Genomic DNA, 13012 nt, shown 5'->3' with positions numbered 1-13012 from the left:
ACCAGGAAAAACACTTGGCTCCTTGCTTCGGATCGGCACAGTGTGCCAGCCGTGGTGGCCACTGAAGGGTGAACCAACGGTAAAGGAAGACCTTTCTCTCTGTCTCTCTCTCTCTCACTGTCCACTCTGCCTGTCAAAAATAAAATAAATTAATTAAAAAAATTCAAAGTTAAAATACTTTTCATTTTCTTCCCTCTCTCACTATATATTAATGTATGCATATACTGAGTGAAAAATACTCAAGGTATCAATCCTCAGGTATTTCAAAAAGAGATTTACTTTATTAATTTTACTTTTTTTATCATTTCTCAGTTCCATGATTTGTACATCTCATCTTTTTTAGCTTGGAAGTTTATTATGCATTCCTTTTTATTCTTATTAACAAGATCCATCGTTTTCTAACCTACTGTTTTTATGGAATTACATCCTTTTTTTCTCCATTTCGTGGAGACTATTAAATTATGTTTCAGTATTTCCCTTGGCCCCCATAATAATTAGGAAAACATAGTTCATATGAATTACTACAGAATTCTTCTCTTACTGTTTAATTCTAACTGTGTTGCATAATAGGCTGAGATAGTCCACCCTTTTTCTTTTCTAAGGCATTGAGAACAGGAACTCTGTGTGTGTGTGCGTGTGTGTGTACACGTGAGCATGTGAGTGCACACACACACGTGTGTTGAAAGAGATCTTTACAGACCTAAGAACATAAATTAACAAAAAGAAGAATGAAGGACAGAAAAAATGTATACTCTGTTGTCTATTCCTGACCAACAACTTGCCCCATAAGTCATACCATGAAATTGAAGCATTTATAGGGAGAAAAAAATACTATTTTGAAATAATTAACAGAAACATTGTTTTGTTTTGAACAACAACCATCCTTACACATAAAGTTCTTAAAGCCTGCAAATTTTAGTGTCAAGATAATCTTAGTGGGGCCGGCACTGTGGCATAGTAGGTTAAGCCTCCACCTGTGGCACCAGCATCCCAAATGGGTGCCAGTTCTAGTCCAGGCTGCTCCTATTCCGATCCAGCTCTCTGCTATTGCCTGTGAAGGCAGTGGAGGATGGCTCAAGTCCTTGGGCACTTGTATCTGCTAGGGAGACCTGGAAGAAGCTCCAGGTTCCTGGTTTCAGATCAGCTCAGCTCTAGCTGTTGCAGCCATTTGGGGAGTGAACCAGTGGATGGAAGACCTCTCTTTCTCTCTCTCTCTTTTTTTTTTGACAGGCAGAGGACAGTGAGAGAGAGAGACAGAGAGAAAGGTCTTCCTTTGCTGTTGGTTCACCCTCCAATTTGGTTCACCCTCCAATGGCCGCCGCGGCCGGCGCGCTGCGGCCGGCGCACCGCACTGATCCGATGGCAGGAGCCAGGTGCTTTTCCTGGTCTCCCGTGGGGTGCAGGGCCCAAGCACTTGGGCCATCCTCCACTGCACTCCCGGGCCATAGCAGAGAGCTGGCCTGGAAGAGGGGCAACTGGGACAGAATCCGGCACCCCGACCGGGACTAGAACCCAGTGTGCCGGCGCCGCAAGGTGGAGGATTAGCCTAGTGAGCCGCGGCGCCGGCCCTCTTTCTCTCTTCATCCCTCTCTAATTCTGCTTTCCAAATAGATAAATAGATAGATAGATAAACAAATCTTTTAAAAAAAATAAAAGATAATCTCAGTCTCTGTAAAGGATATCAAATGTTCTCAGTGTATAGAAATGGTATTTATATTAGTATAAGAAAACTTTTATCAGTTTGGTATATGACTAATTCCAAAACAATAGAACAAACAGAACTATCAGCAAAGTGGGAGGTAGGGTGGGAGAAATCCTTTAAAAAGCTATTTGAAAATCACCTTCTTTGTACACTTCCTACCTGTTGATATCTTTGTCCTATTTCCTTTTGGCTGGAGTATTTGCTGATAATTTTCTCAGAAAGTATATTATGCACTACCAAGAAATGTCCCTTTTTCACTTACTATGAGTATCTTAAGTAGGCACCAGAATACTGACTCACATCTTTTTTGTCTGCATTGTGTAGATATTATTCTGCTTCCCAAATGTTATAATTAACTTCCAGAAGTCCAATTCTTTTTCCTTTATAAATAGACTATACTCTTGTCTTTAAAATTTACTTTATCCTTGGAATTCATACAATTCATTCACATACACGAGAATTTCAAAGAGTTAACAGAAAATGGAATTAAGTGCTAAAAATTAAAAATAGAAGCTTTGTTTCTAAACATAATGTCCTTCAAGTTCAAGACACTTTGTAAGTAAGGACACCAGCCACTTAATCCATCCCTAAAGAACTGGGTGTCCTGGCAATTTAACCAGTTCAGTCTTCTTTTACATTATTTACTGAAGAAAAATGGGTGCTCTTACAAGAATTTCAAGTAGATTAGGAAACAAAACAAAGTCAAAAAGAGCCAGATCAGAACCGTAAGATGGATTCTTGGTGATCTTCCATTGAAAGTCTCAAACATTGCCCTCGTTGGATCAGAAGAGGGAAGAGGAGCACTGCTGCAGTGGAGAAGGACTTTCTGGTGAAGCTTCCTGGGAGATTTCCTGCTAAAGCTTTGGCTGTCTCAGAACACTCTCCTAGTAAGCACTTGCTATTGTTCTTTGGTTCTCCAGAAAGACAACAAGCAAAAATGTCTTGAGTATTCCAAAGCTATTGCCATGACCTTTGCTATTGACCCAGACCACTTCTACCTCTTCGTAGCCATTGCTTTGATCGTGCTTTGTCTTCAGGAGCTAACTGGTCAGGCTGTTTCAGCTGCTGTTACAATTCTTCATAGAAATGCTTCAGGGTCTTGATCTCACTTAAAGCTCTGCTCTTATCTGCAACTGATCCAGCTGCAACAGTTTTGGTACCCAATGAACAGAAGGCTTGCTCCACTTTAAACTTTCAGTCAGAATTGTGTAAGCCAAACCAAATGAGACATTTATGGTGTTGGCTGTTTTCTTTCTTTTCTTGACAGGCAGTGTTAGACAGTGAGAGAGAGAGACAGAGAGAAAGGTCTTCCTTCCGTTGCTTCACCTCCCAAATGGCCGCTACGGCTGGAGCTATGCCAATCCGAAGCCAGGAGCCAGGTGCTTCCTCCTGGTCTCCCATGCAGGTGCAGTGCACTTGGGCCATCCTCCACTGCCCTCCTGGGCTACAGCAGAGAGCTGGACTGGAAGAGGAGCAACCGGGACTAGAACTGGCGCCCATATGGGATGCCGGTGCCGCAGGTGGAGAATTAACCAAGTGAGCCACAGCGCTGGCCCCCGGCTGTTGTTTCTGCTGTTAATCATTGGCCCTTTTCAACTATGGCATAAAGAAGTTAATGTTTTCCTCACATTTTCATGTGGATAGCCCTCCACTGTGGGCTTCATCTTCAACATTGTGTCATCCCTCTTGAAAAAGAAGTTATTTGGGGGTGAGCATTGTGGTGCAGTGGACTAAGCCACTACTTAGGATGCCTGTATCCCATGGTGGAGAGCCTGGTGGAGTCCTGCTTTGCTTCCAACCCAGCTTCCTGCCAATGTGCCTAAGAATTTTCAGATGATGGCTCAAGTACTTGGGTCCCTGCCACCTATGTGGGACCCCAAATGTAGTTTCTGCCTCCTGGATTTGGTGGGGCCCATATCACTCTGACTTTCAAATAAAAGAAAGAATCTTTAGAGAGAAAAAGGAGAGTTTTTCAGGGGGTGGGAATTAAGTATAGCAGTTAACACACTTCTTGGGAGGCCCGCATCCCATGCTGGAGTTTCTGAGTTCTAGTTCTGCCTCTGTTCCTGACTGCAGCTTCTTGCTGATGTACATCCCAGGAGGTAGCAGCTGATGGTTCGAGTGGTTGGGACCCTGATACCAAATGAGAGACTTGGATTGAGTTCTTGGCTCCTGGCTTTGAGAAGTGAACCAACCAGCCAGTAGAAGACCTCCGTCTGGCTCTGTCTCTCTGCTCTTTAAATAAATAAAACAACTAAATAAAAAACATTTTAAAAATAAGTTACCCATTTGTAAACTGCTGGTTTCTTCTGGGGGCATTGTCCCTATAAACTTTTTTTAAAGGATCAATGATTGCACCGTTCTTCTACCCAAGCTTCACCATAAATTAGATGTTTGTTTTTGCTTCGATTTTAGCTGCTTTGAGAGAGGCTCTTTCAAAGCAGATGTCTTAATCTTCTTAGTGCCTCAAACTAGATCCTGTTCAGACATGTTATAACCAGTTAGTATGCCTTTATTTTGGTGCCAAAACACTTTGAAATCCATGCCTAATGTTTTCATAATATGCATTTTCCAGGAGCCTTTGGAGGACCCACTTACAAGCTGTCCAGATTTGTGTCAATTTATTTATTTATTTACTTAGCCTAGCTTAGCTTAGTAAACTATTTTAGCCTGAAAACAGGTATTTCTTCAGTTCAAGAGAAGTTTTCTTTCAATCACTATAATTTATTACTTTTCCTCTTTTTGAAAAAGTAGTATTTCAGAAAAGAGACTATTATCTACACTTTTTTTCCTCCATCCTTTCTCCTATATCCCTTACCTTTAGTTTTATATTTTTTTCCCTTTTTTAATTTAAAATTTTTTAAAATTTATTTGGGAGGCACAGAGACAGAAATAGAAACAGAACTCTCATCTGCTGGTTCACTCCCAAAATGCTTGCAACAGCTGGGACCAGATCCAGGAGCTGGGAATGCAATCCAGTCTCCCATATGAGTGGCAGGAATCCAATTATTTGAGCCATCACCACTGCTTCCCAGGGTTTGTATTGGTGGGAAGCTGGAGTCAGGGGTGGAACTGGAAATTGAACCCACCCTGATACGGGATGCAGGCATCTTAAGTGTTTTAACTACTAGTCAAATGCCCACTTCCTCTTTTTTTTTTAAATTATGATTTATTTATTTTCCTTTTGTATTTGAAAGGCACAGAGAGAGACTTCCCATCTACTCCCCTAATGCTCACAACAGCCTGGGCTGGGCCAGATTGAAGCCAGGAGCCAGGAACTCCATCTAGGTCTCTCACATGGGCAGCAGGGACCCAGGTAGAGCCATCCTCTGCCCCCTCCCAGGTGCATTAGCAGGAAGCTAGATCAGAAGTGGAGTAGCTGGAACTCAAATCAGGCACTCTGATATAGGATACGGGTGTCCCAAGCAGCAACCTAACCCCCTGAGCTGCAATGCCCACCCCTAGAAGGGACAGTTTTAAAACAGCATTAAAGAGTGGGCATTTGGTGCAGTGGTTAAGAGGCTGATTGTGACTCCTGCATCCCATATCAAAGTACCTGGGTTCAAGTCCCACTCCTCTTTGAATTCTAGCTTCCTCCTAGTACATAGCCTGGGAGGCAGCAGGTGATGGCTCAAATACTTGGGTCTCTCACCAATGCAGAAGATCTGGATGGAGCTTCTTGCTCCTGGCTTCAGTCTGGCACACCCCCAGTGTGGGGAGCAACCAAGACTAGACTAAATTACTGGAACTGCTAGGACTAATTCTATGCATCTGATCTCCCATCATATGGCGCTGAGAGAGAGTAAACAACTTCTACACAGCTGCCTCACCAATTCGACTGATAAGCTGCAGGAGCTGATCCTGCTCCTGGTTGGAGGAGAGCAGCATGCTCAGTGCGTGGGAAGAGAACGCCAGGAGAGTTAGGATTGGTGGAAGAGGACTATAAAGGAGGAGAGAGACAATATGCACCAGGAACATCTGAGGAACATCTGAGCAACCCCTGAGAGAGCCAGCAGGCGGTGTGCCGCTCCTCCACGGAAGCAGGGAAAGCGGCGCGGGGGGAGGGGGGTGCCGCCCCTCTGCGGAGGCGGGGGGGGGGGTGGCTGGCAGCTAATCGGTGGGGCCGGCAGCAAACCTGGGAAGGGCCGGCAGCAAACCCGGGAAGGACCGGGGAAAAAGAACAGCACAAGGTCCGGTGTCTTTCCTCCACGAGTGGGGGAGCGACACCCCAGCTGTTGTGGGTATTGGAGAGTGAACCAGCCAATAGGATATCTCTCTCTCTGTGTGTGTCTTTGCCTTTCAAATAAATAAACAAAATACATATAGAAATTTGTTCAAACAACAACAAAAACCAAACAGCTTTTACCCCTGAACCTGAATTGTTCAATTCACTAAAAAGACAGAAAAGTCACCATTCAGAGTGGAATAGCCCAGCAGGCCACACATACACCTGAGGCTCAGAGCTGACAGAGTTTGCACAGCTTCACAGAGCTGACAGGGTTCCATGTGCTCTGATGTACTGTGCTGCTCCCGAATGAAACGTGATTATTTTTTCAATACATGCATTAAAGTGAGTTTTCACAGGGGGATATATTCAAATACATGTCAATGTTTTGTGTGAATTTCACATAGATACTAGTAATATATAACTATGTCAGTGCCTAAAATTTTAAAGTAAAGAACTCAGCTCTGAAGTCTCTCTTCCTCCAGTTACAGCAATAGCCTCCTTTTCCTGCCAGGCATGGGACAGGCCTTCCGGAAGGGCTTGTGCTTCTGTGAGAAATCACATCACTTTTCAGAGTCAAGGCCATCTGGCCCTATTTCCCAGAAGAGTTTTCGCCACGTGAGACTCACAATGAATGAGCCTCATCCCACCCAGGTGGTGGGAGTAATTCCGGGGATAACGTGTACCTGGGGGCATGCGAGCTCAGGAATGATCAGGTTTGGAACTGTCAAATGTGAATGAGCTGCTCTGCTTTCTCCCTGCATCTTCTTGAGACACAAAAAACAAACTAAGGAGAGGTCTAACTGAGACAGAAGAAACATGGAACTTAAATACAGTTATCTGAAGAAATGTGTCCGGAATACTACAAGTAAAAGAAACACACGAAGAAGGAAGAGTCCTATAAACGATAAAGAACTCTGCAGTAACCTTTTTTAGTTAATAAATACTCTTACACTTCTAATGCAGGTGCAGGCTAAAGGGAAAAGGGAGAAAAAGAAAGAAAGGAAGAAACCGACTGGCTTTCTTCTCCTCAAGCGTTTTCTGCCAGCAGAACTATCTTTGTCTTTAAATCAGCTCAGTTCAGGGGCTGGCGCCATGGCTCACTTGGTTAATCCTCCGCCTGCGGTGCCGGCATCCCATATGGGCGCTGGGTTCTAGTCCCGGCTGCTCCTCTTCCAGTCCAGCTTTCTGCTGTGGCCCGGGAGGGCAGTGGACGATGGCCCAATTGCTTAGGCCCCTGCACCCTCCTGGGAGACCAGGAGGAAGCACCTGGCTCCTGGCTTCTGATTGGCATAGTGCCGGCCATAGTGGCCATTTAGGGGCGGAAGGAAGACCTTTCTCTCTGTCTCTCTCTCTGTCTATAACTCTACCTGTCAAATAAATTAAAAAAAAAATCAGCTCAGTTCAAATAAGCTATGTACAAAGTCACAGCCTGCCCCATAATGTAAGCATCAGAGACACCACCGTTAATATTTTGAAATATACCATTTCATACTTTCTTCATTGTTTATAAAAATCAGGATGCTCATTATTCACAACAGCTAAAGAAGCAGAAACACCCCCATGCTCCTTAACTGAATAATGTATTAATTATGGTACATCTATCTAATGGAATATTATACAGCAATAAAAAGGGAAGAGGTACTGACATATACTACACAATATGTAAACCTTGAAAACATTACGCTGAATAAAAAAGTTTACAAAAATACTTCAGTTGCTTCTAAAAAAAAAGAGAAAACATTATACTGAGTCAAAGAATCATGTCACAAATGACCATATATTATATAATTCCATTCATATGAAATGTCTAGAAGAGGCAAAAATCCATAGAGACAGGAAATGGAGTAGGAGCAGAGGGAAGCAAGAAGTCATTGCTAATGTGTACGAATTTTTTTAGTGGGAACAAAAGTATTCTAAAAGATTGTACTGATGGATGCTTAACTCTGTGAAAATGTTAAAAGAAAAATTTAAAGAGGTGAATTATATCTCAACAAATAAAGAAAAGGCAAAAAAATTATACAGGTTATTCTGTAATTGCTTCTTCTCATCTTTAATGTATCACAGACAATGTTCCCTGTCAGAAAAATATGCAACTGCGTTGTTATTTTTAAGCAATTGTACAATGTTCCATTGTATGAATATACTGATTTTTAATTAATGATTGATTAATAAACAGAACTTACTCCCAGTTGCTATATTAAACCCATGTATGGACACATATCTTTGTACATCAATCTGGTTATTTTCATAGAAAATAAAGAACAGAAATGAGGACAAAGTGTCTAGACGCCATAAAATGATACGTATTGCCTGACTGTCCTCCACAAAGGCCAAACAAATTAACACTCATCCTGGTGGACACAAGAACACCATTTTCCTGGGGTGAGCATTTGGTGTGCAGTTAAGATGAAGCTTGGGATGCCTACATCCCCCTCAGAGGGCCTGAGTTCAAGTCCCAGATCCTCTTCCTATTCCAGCTTCCTGCTGATGTACACCTGGGAAGGCAGGGATGATGGCTCAAGTGTTTGGGTTCCTGCCACCCACACAGGAGACCTGAATTGAGTTCTGGGCTCCTGGCTTTGATTTGGCTCAGATCCAGCTGTTGCAGGCATTTGAGAAGTGAACCTACTTCTCAAATAAGGTGAAAATAAACAATAAAAATTTATTTAAAAAATAATTTTTTCTCTACATTTCCACCAATGCCAAACATCATCAAACTTATTAATTTATGACAACAGGTTGACATGACAATAATGAACAGTATCATTTCTTAAACATGTATTTGATTATTAAAAATAAATGGCATTTCATAAGTCATTTGATTATGAGATGCCTATACTTTTGTCCTTTCTCCCTTTGGTTGTTTTAATTTTTCTTTTTTGGTTGTTTTAATTTTTCTGTCATTTGCTACAAATTATTTTTATTAATGTATCTCAATTTTGCTTATGATATCTCTATACATTCTAATATTTTATATGCTTAAATCTATTACTTTTTCTTTATGATTCATGGTTTCAATATCTAGCCTTTACCCATCCCGATATCATAAAAATATCCCATGCTTTCTTCTAGTACAAGTTATTTTACTTTAATATTTTATTTGAACAATCCATTTGTTCCCTGCTGATCTGCAAACCTGTTTTGTTCTTACATTACTTAAATGTGGCCTATGACATCTGTTTAAAAGATGACTCACCTAACTGCTGAGCCCACTTTATGGCAATACCAGTGTCTCCTGCATTGCTTTCAGCCAAGCACACAACTTCTTGCCCAATCTTCCACCCAATTAATGGGTAAAATCCTTAAAAAGCAAATAAACAAAAAAGTAAGTCACATAATAAAAACGTAACTCATCATAGGTTTCTACAATGGAACAATTTTATTAGCTCAAAAGAAAAAGAGCAGAGATCCTCTGAAGTCAGACTGCCTGGGTCCAAATCCCAGCCCTCTCACATTTACTAGCTGTGGGTTTACAGGTTTCAAACCTCTTGCCCACAGTTTTCTTGGCTGTAAAACGACCTGCCTCCTAAAGCTGCCATAGGAATAAATGGATAAATTTAATAATAATTTAATAAATAAATGTATTAATAAATATAATTAATAACAAATAGTTAACACATAAAAGGAACTGAGTACAGTGCCTAGCATATAATCTGAAGAATAAATGTTAGTTTTTACTGGTCAGAGGCATGTCTCTATCTCTAGAAACATGGCAGTAAATACTACAATTGAGAAGTAGAAGGTGACCATGAGATTAGCTGGCTAGAGAATTAACTATGCTGCTGAGTTTATCCTTGGTTTCCAAAGATGCCTCCATAGAAATGACTTAATACAGTGATTGGCCGGCGCCGCGGCTTACTAGGCTAATCCTCCGCCTAGCGGCGCTGGCACACCGGGTTCTAGTCCCGGTCGGGGCGCCGGATTCTGTCCCGGTTGCCCCTCTTCCAGGCCAGCTCTCTGCTGTAGCCAGGGAGTGCAGTGGAGGATGGCCCAGGTGCTTGGGCCCTGCACCCCATGGGAGACCAGGAAAAGCACCTGGCTCCTGCTCCTGCCATCGGATCAGCGCGGTGCGCCGGCCGCAGTGCGCCGGCCGCAGCGGCCATTGGAGGGTGAACCAACGGCAAAGGAAGACCTTTCTCTCTGTCTCTCTCTCTCTCTCTCTCACTGTCCACTCTGCCTGTCAAAAAAAAAAAAAATACAGTGATCAATGTTTTCTAGCTTTTAATTTCCCAGTTAGGGGAAAAAGCAGATCTTGGGCAGGGAAAGAAGGTAGAAAATGATTTTAAAAATAACCCTGTAGTAACTGAGTGAGAGGACCCGAGCTCAAACTCAGAGCCCCAGCCTTCCAGGGTACAGCTCTACAGCCCAAAGTTCTTTGGCTTGCACATTCCAGGATTTCCTCCATTAGGAAGAACACATTCTCAGCAACTGTTATTTAAAAAACAAAAAAAAAAAAAAAAAGATTTACTTATTTATTTGAAAGTCAGAGGTACACAGAGATAGAAGGAGAGGCGGAGAGGCAGAGAGAGAGAGAGTCTTTCATCCATTGGTTCATTCCACAATTGGCTGCAATGGCTGGCGCTGTGCCGATCCAAAGCCAGGAGCCAGGAGCTTCCTGCAGGTCTCCCACGTGGGTGCAGGGGCCCAAGGACTTGGGCCATCTTCTATTACTTTCCTAGGCCACAGCAGAGAGCTGGATTGGAAGTGGAGTAGCCGGGGCCTGAACCAGTGCCCATTTGGGATGCTGGTATCCACTATACCACAGTACCAGCCCCAGCAACTGTTATTAAAACCCTAAACATGCATGGATTACTATTTAAGAACTATTCCCCTAAAAAATTCGCAAAAGAAGAATTTTCTAACACACACAAAATTTTAGAGCCCTAGTAAGACACTGGAAATAAATAATAGCATGTGTCACAGATTAATATTTGGAAAACTGACCAAAATACCTGAATCCTTCCGAATTTTTTCCATAACATCTTTCTTATCTTTTTTTTATGCTTTTAACTTAAAGGGGAAAAAAGGAAATGGAAATTAACTTTCTTTAAGAATAATAATAAAAAGTATATTAGAAGATATCCTTACCATAAAATGGAAAAACAGTGTATCACAAAAATTAAACAAAAATAGAAGTGTGATTTTATTAACGAACAGGTTAAATTCTAACTATTTACCTCCCACAGTGTGTTGTAGGTTATTTCCAGTATTAATATCCAAAAAAGTCCCAGTTCCCATGGTTAATTTCACGTCTCCTGTCTGGAAGCAGCATTCTCCAAACATGGCTGACTGCTGGTCGCCGACCTGTGAGAAACGTTCAAGTGTAAGAGTCACTTCCCTTAGCGGTGGTGCCGCTCAGTACTCCCTATTGCTGCATTTAATGAGTTCTCATGGTTAAAAATGATTTTTCCTTTTTTCCTTTTCCCTGAAAAAACCAATCTCAGAGAACAGGGAGTAACAAGTATGGGACAGGACTGACAGCGTGCAGATAACTAATAATTTAAGAATGTTTAATGGGCAACTTGCTTTCCGATCCTGAAGTATCACATAAAACATCTCAGGGATGAATGTCACAGAAAAGCCTTTACCAAAATAATCAACTAAGATTTCTTATGTTCAACTTACATAGGTTTCATCCATTAGTCAAAATAACTGACCTCACTTTTCTTTAAAAAAAAAAAAGATTTATTTCTTTATTTGGAAGTCAGAGTTAGAGAGAGAGAGAGAGAGAGAGAGAGAGAGAGATTGATTCCATCCACTGGTTCACTCCCCAAATGGCCACAATGACTAGGGCTAGGCCAGGCCAAAGCCAGGGGCCAGGAGCTTCTTCTGGGTCTCCCATGTGGGTGCAAGGGCCCAGGGACCTGGCCCATCTTCCACTGCCTTCCCAGGCCATTCAGGATCTGAAGTGGAGCAGCCAGGTCTCGATCCAGAGTCCACATGGGATGCTGGCATTGCATGCAGCAGCTTCACTGGCTACATCACAGCACTGGCCCTCAACTCACATATTATTTATTACTAAGAATAATAGGTGTGGGGGCGGCACACAACAGGCCTGTAGCACCAACATCCCATATGGGTGCCAGTTCAAGTCCTGGCTGCTCCATTTCCGATCCAGCTCCCTGCTAATAAACCTGGGAAAGCAGCGGAGGACCCCTGCACCCACGTGGGAGACCCAGAAGCTCTTGGCTCCTGATATCGATCAGCTCAGCTCCGTCCATTGCAGTCATCTGAGGACTGAACCAGCGATGGAAGACCTCTCTCTCTCCACCTCTCTAACTCTGTCTTTCAAATAAATAATATAAATCTTTTTAAAAAAGGAATAATAGGTGCCTGTTTAAATATAAATAGATATAGGCCAAACTATCCATTTTTCAACCATACAAATTTGTTAGAAGGAAAATTAGAACATTTTGTTAATGTGGTTAATAAGGACCAAATTCACCTCAAAAAGCCTTTCACAAGGGCAGGCCTTTGGCCTAGCCATTAAGCCTCTACTTGGCCATAACAGAGAGCCTAGGTTGGAGTCCTGGCTCTGCTCCTGTTTCCAGCTTTCTGCTAGTGCACACCCCGAAGGCAGAAGGTGATGACTCAATAGTTGGGTCTCTTCCTCCCACAAAGCAGACTTAGACTGAGTCCCCAGCTCCTGGCTTTGGTCTGTTCCAGTACCAGTTGTTGCAGGCATTTTGGGAGTGAACCACTTGGGGATGGGAGTGAACATTCTGGGGAGGAAAACTCTCTCTATGAATTTCTGATTTTCAAATGAATAAATAAATAATTGAAAAGAAAACCTTTTTCTGGGGCCAGCACTGTGGGGCAGTGGGTTAATGCCCTGGCTTGAAGCGCCCGCATCCCATATGGGCGCTGGTTCGAGACCTGGCTGCTCCACTTCCCATCCAGCTCTCTGCTATGGCCTGGGAAAGCAGTAGAGGATGGCTCAAGTTCTTGGGCCCTTGCACCTGTGTGGGAGTCACGGAGGAAGCCCCTGGCTCCTGGCTTCAGATGGGTGCAGCTCTGGCTGTTGCAGCCAATTAGGGAATGAACCATCAGATGGAAGATCTCTCTGTATCTCTCTCTCTCTC

The 13012-nt window shown here is 42.7% G+C and overlaps 1 protein-coding gene across 6 annotated transcripts in view; it reads right to left on the bottom strand.

Annotated features, from left to right (window-relative positions):
• GK5 (glycerol kinase 5) overlaps positions 1-13012 on the bottom strand; it is an 88796-nt gene that overhangs the window by 33982 nt on the left and 41802 nt on the right. For all 6 annotated transcript variants that reach the window (XR_016232750.1, XM_051859010.3, XM_017346816.4 and 3 more), the window contains 2 exons: positions 11108-11234; positions 9127-9231 (listed from right to left, as the gene is read on the bottom strand). Coding sequence is in view for 5 of the 6 variants with exons in the window: in XM_051859010.3 (XP_051714970.2) it covers positions 9127-9231; positions 11108-11234 (232 nt within the window). In the remaining variant the exon portion in view is untranslated. The remainder of the gene's footprint in view (positions 1-9126; positions 9232-11107; positions 11235-13012) is intronic.

The sequence above is a fragment of the Oryctolagus cuniculus genome, chromosome 4 (genome assembly GCF_051225735.1).
Source record: "Oryctolagus cuniculus isolate XC-2025 breed Fujian yellow rabbit chromosome 4, ASM5122573v1, whole genome shotgun sequence".
Classification (NCBI taxonomy): domain Eukaryota; kingdom Metazoa; phylum Chordata; class Mammalia; order Lagomorpha; family Leporidae; genus Oryctolagus; species Oryctolagus cuniculus.
Note: the sequence above shows the minus strand (reverse complement) of the source record. Positions and strands in the feature narration are given on the sequence as shown.